This window comes from Nomascus leucogenys, chromosome 14 (assembly GCF_006542625.1).
Source record: "Nomascus leucogenys isolate Asia chromosome 14, Asia_NLE_v1, whole genome shotgun sequence".
NCBI classification, from domain to species: domain Eukaryota; kingdom Metazoa; phylum Chordata; class Mammalia; order Primates; family Hylobatidae; genus Nomascus; species Nomascus leucogenys.
This window is the reverse complement of record NC_044394.1, coordinates 39,446,416-39,459,555: the sequence shown is the minus strand read 5'-3', so window position 1 is coordinate 39,459,555 and position 13,140 is coordinate 39,446,416. Positions and strand designations below refer to the sequence as shown.

At 51.5% G+C, this 13,140-nt stretch overlaps 1 protein-coding gene and 1 non-coding gene across 2 annotated transcripts in view; one reads left to right on the top strand and one right to left on the bottom strand.

The window, feature by feature from the left end:
* The window catches only part of PEMT (phosphatidylethanolamine N-methyltransferase), an 85,982-nt gene that overhangs the window by 69,978 nt on the left and 2,864 nt on the right, over nt 1-13,140 (bottom strand). Inside the window, exon 2 of the mRNA XM_003279857.4 lies at nt 1,254-1,361. Within this exon, the coding sequence (XP_003279905.1) occupies nt 1,254-1,361 (108 nt within the window). The remainder of the gene's footprint in view (nt 1-1,253; nt 1,362-13,140) is intronic.
* LOC115838519 lies at nt 2,968-3,076 on the top strand. Its single transcript, XR_004033534.1, has one exon. It is a non-coding gene; the product is annotated as a U6 spliceosomal RNA (small nuclear RNA).

Sequence of the window (13,140 nt, the reverse complement as noted above, 5' to 3'; positions counted from 1 at the left end):
CTTCTCAGGAGAAAGGGGTGTCCAGGAGGCCTGTGTTTGGCTACACCAAGCTCACCAGTCTCAGTCCCACCTCTGGACCTCCCCTCGAAGCCCCTCCCCTGTGGGCTGCCAGAGCATCCATCCTTGGAGTGTGTCTAGCATGTTCAGGACAGCAGGGACAGGGCATTCTTTGGAATGCACTGTCTTTGACATGAGCAGGCTGGCCCCCACCCACTTCTCTCACCAGATGGAGAAAAATCTCAAGTCATAAACTAAATGAAAAACATTTCCTGTTCTGCCCTGGGATCAAGGGCTCACCTTAAATGAAAGCGGTCTGGAACAATGTGCTGCTGACGCTGATCTTGGCCTTACTCTGCAGATTAGCCTCGGGGGTGATCACAGGACGCTCATGGCTCTGCATCAGCAAGCCCAACCCCCGCTGAGCCCTGGGACCACCCACTACCCCAGCAGGATCCCTGGGAAGCAGCGCAGAAGCACCCCCCAGAGACAGCCTTGGGCCAGGAACCCCAGAGCTTCATCCCAGTCTGGGAGGCGTGGGGGGCATCTCAGAAAGGCTGCAGAAGGAACCAACGGCCCTCCCCTCCCACACTTTCCTCAAAGGGCCCAGAGCCCACTTCCCACGCAGTCCACCCACCCCTCGGTGCCGGTGCTCGGGCACCCAAACATCCCCTGGCACCCATCACAAACTGGTGCCATGGTGGCGGCTTGCTTTCAGCTCATGACGGCTTGCTCCTGCCACCCAGCTCACCTGGGTCCGGAATGTGCAGGCCGTTTTGCAGGAAGCCTCATGTGGGAAAAATACCCATGTTTTTGGAACACACGAGGGGTGGGAGATTCACAAGCAAGTGGCTTTACTGTGTGACATGGCAGACAGGGAAGAGAGCCCCTACTTCCTGGGCAACCCACTTCATGCATGAGAAGGCCACCAGATTGCCAGGCACGAGTGACCAATGGCAGCCCCACCGTGGGGCAGCGTTCTCCTGCAGGCTCTTGTGAGGCTAGGAGGGCCACCCCTGCAGTCCTGGACCATCCTGACGCCAGCCTGGGCAGCCCAATGGCTGCTGGACCCCCAAGGCAAAAGAGCAGGAAGCGCCTAGTACTCCACACCAGCCAGCGACAGACACGGGAGGGAAGAGCAGAGCTGTCGGTCTGTCTGTCTGGCCAGCCAGCAGCAACCGCCGCGATCCCCTGCATGTGGGACTCACCCAGCAGTGGGATACTCCCGTCTGGACAGTGTCAGGCATATCACTTACCACATTCCAGTAGAGCGGATTGAAGGCGATGGTGACAACGGCAGCCACAAAGCTGGGATCCAGGGGGTCCACATAGCCCAGCAACCAGGTCATAACGCAGAAGTCTGCCTGCAGGGACAGAGCCAGCATCAGCACCACCCAGACACAGCAGGGCCTGTGAGCCCCCAGGAGTCGGAGACAAAGTTACCCTCTGGGAACACGCCGGGAGGCCTGGGAACATCCAAGTCCAGCAAAGATTACTACAGTGTAGTCTCATAGAAGGGAAGATAAAAAGCTGAAACCTAATGAGCTGTGTCATGTCCTGGGAGGGCGGCCGCAGAAATGTGCCTGGATGCCAGATGAGGAAATCAGCACCTCTGAAGAGGGGTGCCTGGCACCCTGAAGGGAGGTGACACCAACCCTGATGTGACCGAGACCCTCCGGGATGAGGGTTCTCAGAGGCCCCAGAGGAAACCCAAGCAGCTGAGATAAATGTGAAGAGATGCTCAGCCTACCAGGAATCAGGTAAAAGCAAATTAAAACAATAGTGGTGTGCCTCTCCTCACCCACACTCGACAGGGGACAATCTCGAGTGCACACGAGGCTGTGAGTGGGGCGGGGTAAACTGAAAAAGTGTGCACCCACATCCCGGCCACGCCACCAGCATACAGGGGGCACGTGGACACTGCCCCTGCCCCGCCATCAGCTTGCATGAAAACATCAGGAACAATGACAAACAACTTAGGTGTCCAGCAACCAAAGAAATGAAGAAAAAAAAAAAACAACCCATGGCCCATTCCTACAGCAGCTAAACTACAGCAGTTAAAAGCACTAGGTCGGCCGAGCACGGTGGCTCACGCCTGTAATCCCAGCACTTTGGGAGGCCAAGGCGGGCGGATCACGAGGTCAGGAGATCAAGACCATCCTGGCTAACATGGTGAAACCCCATCTCTACTAAAAATACAAAAAATTAGCCAGGCGTGGTGGCGGGCGCCTGTAGTTCCAGCTACTCAGGAGGCTGAGGCAGGAGAATGGCATGAACCCGGGAGGCGGAGCTTGCAGTGAGCAGAGATCGCGCCACTGCACTCCAGCCTGGGCAACAGAGCGAGACTCCGTCTCAAAAAAAAAAAAAAAAAAAAAGCACTAGGTTTACACACAGCACTGTGAAACATTCTCAAACACACGGCCGAGTAGAAGAGCAGGCTGCATAATTCAGCACCTAGACAGAAATTTCTAGAAAACAACATAAAATATAGTATCAAATATTCAGATTTTACATTTTTTTTTTTTTGAGACAGAGTCTCCCTCTGCCGCCCAGGCTGGAGTCCAGTGGTGCGTTCATAGCTCACTGAAACCTTGAACTCCTGGGCTCACTTTGGGAGGCCAAGGTGGGAGAATCACTTGAGGCCAGGAGTTTGAGACCAGTCTAGGCAACACAGTGAGACCCTGTCTCTACGAAAATGTAAAAACTAGCTGGGCATAGTTCCAGTTATTTGGGAGGCCAAGGCAAGAGGATCGCTTGAGCCCAGGTGTTCGAGGCTGCAGTGAGCTGTGATCGTGCCACTTGCATTCCAGCCTGGGCAACCCTGTCTCAAAAAATAAACAATTAATTAATTTAAAAATAAATTAAAATAAAAAACTGTTTCTAAAATGCACTGAAAAATATTATGGTGTCTCTCCACATGCAACTCAAAAATTTTTTAAAAATACTAAATTATAAAACAAGTGTAAAGTTGTGCTCGCTTCGGCAGCACATATACTAAAATTGGAACGATACAGAGAAGATTAGCATGGCCCCTGCGCAAGGATGACACACACAAATTCATGAAGCGTTCCACATTTTTGGACACAAGGAGGGGAACATCACACCGGGGCCTGTCAGGGGCGGGGGGCTAGGGGAGGGATAGCATTAGGAGAAATATCTAAGGTAGATATGATGGTTGATGGGTGCAGCAAACCACCATGGCACATGTATACCTATGTAACAAACCTCCACGTTCTGCACGTGTACCCCAGAACTTAAAGTATAATAATAAAAATCTTTTTAAAAAATTAAAAACAAAAAATAAAAAAAAAGTGTAAAGTCCATCAGAGCTGTGAACTTTCCCATAATGGTGTGTTTTGTTCTGTTGCATTTGGAAATATAGTAAATTCCTTCAAAGAGCACTTTGATCTCCCACATTTTGGGGAAGGGGTGGGGAGGAGATGGTGCTTCTGCCCAGGGTCAGCCAGCCCTGGGGGGCAAGCGCAGCCTCCACTCCAATCCTTGCTTCCCCAAACGACAGTCTCCTGACGTAACTCTGCCTGCTACCAGGCCACTTGCAGGATGTGACCATGGGATGTCCCTCAGATGTCTATCAGTATAAAGCCATCTTCTGCTATGGCCTGGCATCCTTCCCACGTGTGGCCTCCCTGCCTGATCAGCCTGCATCCCTGAGGTGCAAACAATCATCTCACTACAGGGCCAAGGGCAGGGCTAAGCAGATATTAAATGCTCTAGGCCGGGCGTGGTGGCTCATGCCTATAATCCCAGCACTTTGGGAGGCCGAGGTGGGCAGATCACCTGAGGTCAGGAGTTTGAGACCAGCCTGGCCAACACAGTGAAACCCCGTCTCTACTAAAAATACAAAAATTAGCCGGGCGTGGTGGTGCATGCCTATAATCCCAGCTACTCAGGAGGCTGAGGCAGGAGAATCACTTGAACCCGGGAGGTGGGGGTTGCAGTGAGCCAAGATGCGCCAGTGCACTCCACTGGGTGACAGAGCAACACTTCGTCTCAAAACAAACAAACAAACAAAATGCTCCAATGCAGGCCCCTCCTGAGGGATGAATGAGCTGACATAGGACGAAAGGTGCACTGCTACTAGAATCTGTAGACAGGACAGCTGAGTGAAAGAGTGGCCACGGCAGCAGGCGTGGGCATCAGTAAACAAATGACTAAGAAAAGCCACTCCGCAAATGGCGGGAAGAAGGAACCCAGGAAAGCACCACTTGCCTAGCTGCGGCCACAGCCTCTGGGCACTGCGCAGTGCCTGCCCAGCGCCTGCAGCCAACAAGGCCTGGCGCTCCAGCAGGTGCCTCCCAATGCCTGGGGCTGTGAGCCTAGGCCCACACTCCCCAGAGTAGGCACTGGCCGCTCATAAAGGACAACTGGGCCAGGCTCAGAGCAGGCTGCCCTGCCCTGAAGGGAAGGGAAGGGAGGGGAGGGAAAGCCTGTGATGCAGCCCCAAAGCTTCTAGAACCTGGGGCTTAACCTGAGGCCTGGCCTTATCTTCAGTTTCATGATAACATCTATTAAGCACCTCCAGTCCAGGCATGGTGGCCTATAATCCCAGCACTTTGGGAGGCCAGGCAGGCAGATCACAAGGTCAGGAGTTTGAGACCAGCCTGGCCAATGTGGTGAAACCCCGTCTCTACTAAAAACACAAAAATTAGCCAGGCATGGTGGCGCACACCTGTAGTCCCAGCTACCCGGGAGGCTGAGGCAGAAGAATGGCTTGAACCTGGGAGGCAGATGTTGCAGTGAGCCAAGATCGTGCCACTGCACTCCAGCCTGGGTGACAGAACAAGACTTCATCTCAAGAAAAAAAAAAACCACATCCGATTCCAAGGCCCTGTCCCTTGACAGCCTGGTGGGGGGAGGGTGGAAAGCTGGCTCAGGGAAGAGTCCTGGCTTTGGTCATGCCTGGCACTTACGAAGCACACCAAGTGTGAATTACCTCCCTGCATGTGCACAGCAGATCCTATGAGTGGGCCTGCGGCCAGTTTTCACCCATCCCTCCCACTCCCCATTCCCCATTCAGCCCCCAGCCAAAACCTGGCCTCACCCTACCCCTCCCTTGCCTCATTCCCATTACTAATCCTCCCGTGGCCCAGCTGTTATTCCGCCTCTTACACAACCACCTAATCCACTCCCTCCCCCAACCCTGGCTTTGCCGGTTGCTCCCCAGGGCACAGCAAAGGACCTCAGTGGCCTCCTACCTTTGGACTTCCCCCAGAGCCCTCCCCATGGACCCTTACCTACAGACCAGCATGCTGTTAGCCAAGCCAAAGAGAAGAAAGGGCAGAGTGTGAGTCACAGAGCAGAGCCCCACTCAGCTAGGAGAAAAGAGAAAGCAGGAAAGGCCTAGGGACACTGAGCCTGGGGCCAGGACGGGACACAGGGCATTTTCCAGGGCCAGGAAAAACACTTCCCATATCACTGGCGCCTCTTCAACTCTACAACTAAGAGAGGTGCATCTTCCTGAGTGTAAATGATCTCTGTACCACTTCCCCACTGGGCCCTGGGGGAACTGCTGCCTCTCATAAGGAATTCAACTCAATGTTAGTCACCAAACGCTGAGCTCCACTAAGGAGGCCCTCACTCTAGGGGGTCTAAGAAAACACAGGACCTGGCAGTGAGTGCAGACCTATCTCTGGCCATATTCTCAACCACCCTAAAAGTAAAGCCCTGTTGTTAGCCTACTTTGCAGATAAAAGAGCAAAGCCTCCAGACCCCAGGCAGTGAGGAGCAGAGCCAGCCTGAGCAAGGCCAGCCCTACCGGACAGAAAGCCCCATAAAAAGGGGACAAGGATAAAAGTGAGTGCTTCTGGGTCTTGAAACCCAAGGAAACTGGGAAAGTGAGCAAGAAATGTGCTTTTTTCACCTTTTGTGGGAGCCAAGATGAAGGAGGGAAACTGAGGCACTGAAAGATTAAGCAACTAACACTGGGGGAACCCAGCAGCAGCTGACATCCACCTGAGTCTCCCAATTAGGGCTGAACTGATCAAAGCTGGAACATATCCACCCCATCCCCCCTCTCCCTCCTGTGCCCAGGTCCCAGTGGCCTCAGGTCAGCCTGTCTTAGGAGGGTGGTGGTGTCCGTCCGGTCACTTCAGTCACCTTGAGGAGGATTTGTGTTGCCCGGAGAAGCACCTGCTTTGCTGGAAAGAATGACTAATGGTTCAGAGTGGAATTCTAGGCAGAAGAGGGAAGCCCCTCCTAGCTCCCCGATCCCTACTCAGAGACATGATAGTCCCTTTCTGATAGCTGTCATTTCCAAAACCCCCCTCAGGAGGGTGGACCTCCCTTCTGAAACTGGATTGGCAAAAAAGAACCAAAAATCCAGGTCAGACGTGAGCAGAGTAGGAGAGTCCTGGGTCCCACATCCAGGCTCTGCCTCCGGGTGTCAGAGTCTCCCTTGATGGCCTCCCCTGCACACCTGTGACCAAAGGGCGGTCTCCCATCCACTCCCAGCCCCAACCTCCTTCATACAGCAGAGGTCCTCCTTCATACAGCAGAGGCTTTCTGCTACCCAGTAATTCTAATGGAACCCCCGCTCCAAGGCTCCAGGTTGCAGAGGCCTTGGAATCTGACTAAAGGAAAGGAGCTACCCACCACGGCCAGGAGGTCCGCTGAGCTGCAGGAATAGCTCGAGTCCCACGGGTCACTGACGAATAGCCTCAGCTGTTAACACCCCAAAGCGTGGGCAAGGAAGAGGCTTTATGGTAATTTACTCCATTGAGGGGTGCAGGGTTCTCGGGAGCAGCGCTCTGTGGTCAGGGAATGATCTGCAGCGGGTCAACATGTCACATTGTGACACATGGACAAACAGCAGGCCTGGACAGGCAAAGTCACATTGATTCCAGGCCACACACCACACACAACGAAGGGCAGGGGAATGGGTGGGGGCTGCTGGAGAGGGGGCAGGGGAATGGGTGGGGGCTGCTGGAGAGGGGACAGGGTCCTCCTGGGATCCATCACCCCTGCAGAATCTGCCTGCAGTGGTGCAGCCCCCACTGCCCCCAGAGCTGCCCTCATGCCCTGGCACCATAAGCTGACTCGGGTAATGTTTATTTGGGGCAACTTTGGGTTAAAGCCCTGTGCCTGGCACAAAGACATAAGGATGAGTGTGCCAGAGTCTTTTTCCTCTAAGAAGTTTATCCTCTGGGCCGGGCGCGATGGCTCACCCCCGGAATCCCAGCACTTTGGGAGGCCTAGGCAGGCGGATCACAAGGCCAGGAGTCTGAGACCAGCCTGGCCAATGTGGTGAAACCCCGTTTCTACTAAAAATACAAAAATTAGCTGGGCATGGTGGTGAGCGACTGTAGTCCCAACTACTGGGGAGGCTGAGGCAGAAGAATCACTTGAACCTGGGAGGCAGAGGTTGCAGTGAGCCGAGATCATGCCACTGCACTCCAGCCTGGACGACAGAGCGAGACTCCATCTCAAAAAAAAAAAAAAAAAAAAAGTTTATTCTCTGGCCATGCCCAGTGGCTCACGCCTGTAATCCCAGCATTTTGGGAGGCCGACGGGGGCAGATCACGTGATGGTCCGGAGTTCAAGACCAGCCTGGACAACATGGTGACACTCTGTCTCTACTAAAAATACAGAAATAGCCGGACGTGGTGGCAGGCACCTGTAATCCCAGCTACTGCGGAGGCTGAAGCAGGAGAATCACTTGAACCCAGGAAGCAGAGGTTGCAGTGAGCCGAGATCCCGCCACTGCACTCCAGCCTGGGCAACAAGAGCGAAACTTCATCTCAAAAAAAAATAAAATAAAAGTATTTTTTAAAAAGTTTATTCTCTGGTAGAAGAGGAGAAGCCATTTCACATTAAGCCAGCCCCCTAACCCTGTTTTTCCACATAGGAGGCCACCTGGCTCAGAGGACTCTGGCCTTTGGCAGCCACTGTCTGAGCTGGGAGCTTCACCACCCACCGTGAGGGGCCATGGCAAGCCTCCCATGACCAATCTAAGCCCAGGTTTCCCTTGAGTGGAATGGGGGTGATGACACAGGCCACCTGAAGTTACCTTCTGCACAGAAGCGAGATCGGATGTAAAAGTACAGGGCGCACTCAGGGCCGAGGCTGGCGGCCCCTCTACTCTGTCTGCTTAATGTCAACTAATACAGGTCCCTCTCTCACCATTCACTCTCTGGAGGGACACTCCAGGGAAGACTCCAATGCTGGAATCTGAGGTCAGGCAAGCCCTGGGCAGCAAAAACCATCTCATGGCAGGAGGGGTGGAAGTTAGAATGTCACAATGCAACTGTGGTCTCTAGATCCCACAGTAAAATGAAATGGCATGCAGCTGCTCCAGTTCCCCAGATCCGTAACTTCCTTCAGGAGGGTGAAATGTCATTCATTCTTCAATTAACAAGTGTGACCTGTGTGAAACTCAAAAGGCACTGACAGCTCCTGTGCTCCAGCAGGGGTGGGCGTGGGGCCCGCAGGTAAGACCGTGTTTCTCAAGGCCCTGCTCACCTCCACGCTGGGCTGCCTCTTCTCACTCCTCTGCTGGTTGTGAGCTTCACCCCATTTTCTTTTTTCTTTCCTTTTTTTTTTTTTTTTTTTTTTTGAGATGGAGTCTCACTCTGTCACCCAGGCTGGAGTGCAGTGGCACCATCTCGGGTCACTTGCAAGCTCCACCTCTCGGGTTCACGCCATTCTCTTGCCTCAGCCTCCTGAGTAGCTGGAACTATAGGCGCCCACCACCATGCCCGGCTATTTTTTTGTATTTTTAGTAGAGACAGGGTTTCACCGTGTTAGCCAGGATGGTCTCAATCTCCTGACCTCATGATCCGCCTGCCTCGGCCTCCCAAAGTGCCGAGGGATTACAGGGGTGAGCCACCGCACCCGGCCCAAACCTGGCTAATTTTTTTTTATTTTGTAGACATGGAGTCTCACCACATTGCCCAGTTTGGTCTGGAACTCCTGGGCTCAAGTGATTCTCCCACCTCGGCCTCCTCCCAAAGTACTGAAACTACAAGTGTGAGCCACCAAGCCCAGCCATCCTCCTTTTCTTTACCTTTACCTTCCAGGGCCCAGGACAGTACCCGCTAGGTGCTACTGTATCTCTGTGTAAATACACATTGTAGTTTGAAGACAATAGTAACAATAAGCCAGCCAACCTTCGCTCGGAAGTGAACCAGCTGCCAAGCTCTGGCAAGGGACTTGCAGGAGGCAGAACAGAGTGCTGATGAGACAAGGACGCCCGTGCCATGGCGGGCAGCCATCTCCCCTTGCTGAGCGCCGCTTCCTAGCCTGTGAGCTGGGAATGGTAGAGGTGCCACGGGACGCCAGGAGGATTAAATGAGAACGTGCAAGGAAAGCACTCAGCGCAGTGTCTGGCGGGGAGCATGGCTAGACAGACGCTGGCTGTGACAACTGTGTCATCGAGTCCTGGTGATAACCCTGAGAGGAATGCCCACTCTTCAGATTAAGAACTGAGATGAGCGGCCAGGCACGGTGGCTCACGCCTGTAATCCCAGCATTTTGGGAGGCCAAGGCGGGTGGATCACCTGAGGTCAGGAGTTCAAGACTAGCCTAGCCGACATGGTGAAACCCTGTCTCCACTAAACATACAAAAATTAGCCGGGCGTGGTGGCAGGCGCCTGTGATCCCAGCTACTCTGGAGGCTGAGGCAGGAGAATCGCATGAACCCGGGAGGCGGAGGTTGCAGTGAGCTGAGGTCACACCACTGCACTCCAGCCTGGGCGACAGAGCGAGAATCCATCTCAAAAACAAACAAGAACAACAAAAAGAAGTGAGGTGAGGTATGAAGCAAAAGTTGACAGAACTAAAGGGTGGAAAAGACAAATCCACAGTTCTTGTTAGGGCCCTCCATGGTCCTCTCAGTGACTGAGAGAATCAAAGCAGTGGACGAGAAGGCTGCTGGAGCTGGCAAGGTCACCAAGTCTGCCCAGAAAGCTCAGAAGGCTAAATGAATGTTATCCCTAATACCTGCCACCCCACTCTTAATCAGTGGTGGAAGAACGGTCTCAGAACTGTTTGTTTCAACTGGCCATTTAGGTTTAGTAGTAAAAGACTGGTTAATGACAACAATGCATCGTAAAACCTTCAGAAGGAAAGGAAAATGTTTTGTGGACCACTTTGGTTTTCTTTTTTGACTGTGGCAGTTTTAAGTTATTAGTTTTTAAGATCAGTACTTTTGAATGGAAACAACTTGACCAAAAATTTGTTGGGCTGGGCGCGGTGGCTCACGCCTGTAATCCCAGCACTTTGGGAGGCCAAGGTGGGTGGATCACGAGGTCAGGAGATTGAGACCATCCTGGCTAACACGGTGAAACCCCGTCTCTACTAAAAAATAAAAAAAATTCGCCGGGCGTGGTGGCAGGCGCCTGTAGTCCCAGCTACTCGGGAGGCTGAAGCAGGAGAATGGCGTGAACCTGGGAGGCAGAGCTTGCAGTGACCCAAGATGGCGCCACTGCACTCCAGCCTGGGCGACAGAGCGAGACTCCGTCTCAAAAAAAAAAAAAAGATTGTCACAGAATTTTGAGACCCATTAAAAAAAATCTAATGAGAAAGAAAAGAAAGAAAACAAACGCAGGTAGAAAATCGGTGAGGACGCAGCTGACCTGAGCAGCGCCATCCAGTGGCTGGACCTGACCACAGCACACAGCAGCCTTGGGAACAGCCTGCAGTCTCTTTGGTGTCACCAAAACAAATCATACTTGGGGCCATCAGACAAATCTTAAATTTAAACGAATAGAAAGCATACACAGTATGCTCCCAAACCACCACAGAATTAAACTCGAAATCAGTCACAGAAAGCGATAGTGGAAAGAATGCACATGAGGGCCAAATGGGAAGTCTTGGGAAATCTAGAAACATTTTGAACTGAATGAAAATGAGAATAGAACACATGAAACCCTGTGGGATGCGGCTAAGGCAGGGCTTCTATTAGTAAGGAAGAAAAGTCCCAGGTCAGGAAAATAAGCTTTGCCCTTAAGAAATTAGAGAAAGAGTGGCTGGGCGCAGTGGCTCATGCCTGTAATCCCAGCACTTTGGGAGGCTGAAGCAGGCAGATTACTTGAGGTCAGGAGTTCAAGACCAGCCCGGCCAACATGGTGAAACCCCGTCTCTACTAAATATACAAAAATTAACCAGGCGTGGTGGAGGGCGCCTGTACTCCTAGCTACTTGGGAGGCTGAAGCAAGAGAATTGCTTGAACCCAGGAGACAGAGGTTGCAGTGAGCCGAGATTGCACCACTGCATTCCAGCCTGGCCAACAGAGGAAGACTCTGCCTCAAAAAAAGAAAGAAAGAAATTAGAGAAAGAGGAATAAGTTAAAACCAAAGGAGGCAGGGTAAAAAAAATAAAGATAAGCAAAAATCAATCAAATTGAAAACAGCAAAACAATAGAGAAAAAAAAATCACACCCAAAGCTGGTTCTTTGGGGAAAATTTTTTTTCCCAATAAAATTGAGAAACCTCCAGCCAGCCTGACCAAGAAAAAAAGAGAAAAGACACAAAATATCAATATCAGAAATAAAAGAGGGGACTTCTCTACTGACCTCACAAACATTAAAGTAATAATAAGGGAATACTATGAATAACACAAATTAAGTAACTTAGATGAAATGAACCGATCCTTGCAAGACACAACTGCCAAAATTCATTCAAGAAATAATCCTTTATCTTTTAAAGGATTTGAATTTATGGCTTAAAAACCTAAAAAAAGAAAGCCTTGAGCCCAGATGGTTTCCTGGATGAATTCTGCCTAATATTTAAGGAAAAAATAATTCCAATTCCACACAATCTCTTCCAGAATATGGAAGAGGGAGGCAACACTTTCCAACTCACTGTATTACCCTAATACTAAAACCAGGCCGGGTGCGGTGGCTCACCGCCTGTAATCCCAGCATTTTGGGAGGCCAAGGTGGGTGGATCACTTAAGGTCAGAAGTTTGAGACCAGCCTGGCCAACAACCCTGTCGCTACTAAAAATACAAACAAAACAAAAAGCAAAACAAAACAAAACAAAAACCGGGTGTGGTGGTAGGTGCACCTGTAATCCCAGCTACTCAGGAGGCTGAGGTGGGGCAATTGCTTGAACTCGGGAGGCCGAGGTTGCAATGAGTTGATATCATGCCACTGCATTCCTGAGTACACGCCTGAGTGACAGAGCGAGACTCTGTCTTAAAATAAATAAATAAATTAAATCAAATAAAACAAGATAAAGAAAGAAAATCCCCCCAAAAATTAGAGCAAATCAAATCCAGCAACATATACAAAGGATAATACGTCAGGACCAGCCAGGGATCACCCCAGGAATCGAGAGCTGGTTCAACATTCAAAACATCAATGTAATTCCTATTTACAGCTTAATAAGGAAAAACAGTGTCATCTCAACAGAGGCAGGGGAAACAAGCTCCAAGAGTTTCTGTCATTGTTTTGATGAGCAGCCACGGAAAGCCTCAACCCTGCTCTGTCTTGGCTGATGCCCAAATTACTGAAGACAAAATGTATGACCTTGAAAACACCACAGAGTAACTCATCTAATATAACGGCCTAATGTTTATTTCAACTAAAGTAATACAATCAAAAGATTTTTGGCAACGATTTTGGATAGAAGCAAACATTTTTCCCTGAAAGGCAGTCAAGATACCCCGCATCGGCCATCGGAGCTTTGCCTCCAGGGCCTTACTTGGGTGCCCATATTACAGACAGGGACCTGTGTCCCCTGCTCCAGGTCTCTCAGCCTTCTGAATACAAGGGCTTTGCCTTCTTGAAGACCACCCTCAGGTGGGCTGCACTCGACACTTCATAAAGCTTCTCTACACCCCTCATCTCATTCTGGTCTTCACCATAACCCCCTCACTGTCCCCATTCTTCTTGACACCAACACCAAGCTGGAGACATCATCACTCACCCGCTCTGGTGAGCAGGTGATTTGCTATGGAAAAGGGACCTGAGACCTGGGCATGTGCCCTTGCTCTGAGGACCTCAGTGTGCTCTGCCAGCCTGGGTGCCCGCACCCCTAGGCCCTACTGGAGCCATCTCCTGAATCCTGGAGGCACCCCTGCCTGTGAACAGCAAGATGCAGACCCTGCTCTCGTCCACCTGCCACCCCACTGCCTTCAGGCAGCTGCCCAGCTGAGGAGCAAGCCTCCAGAATCCCCTGACAG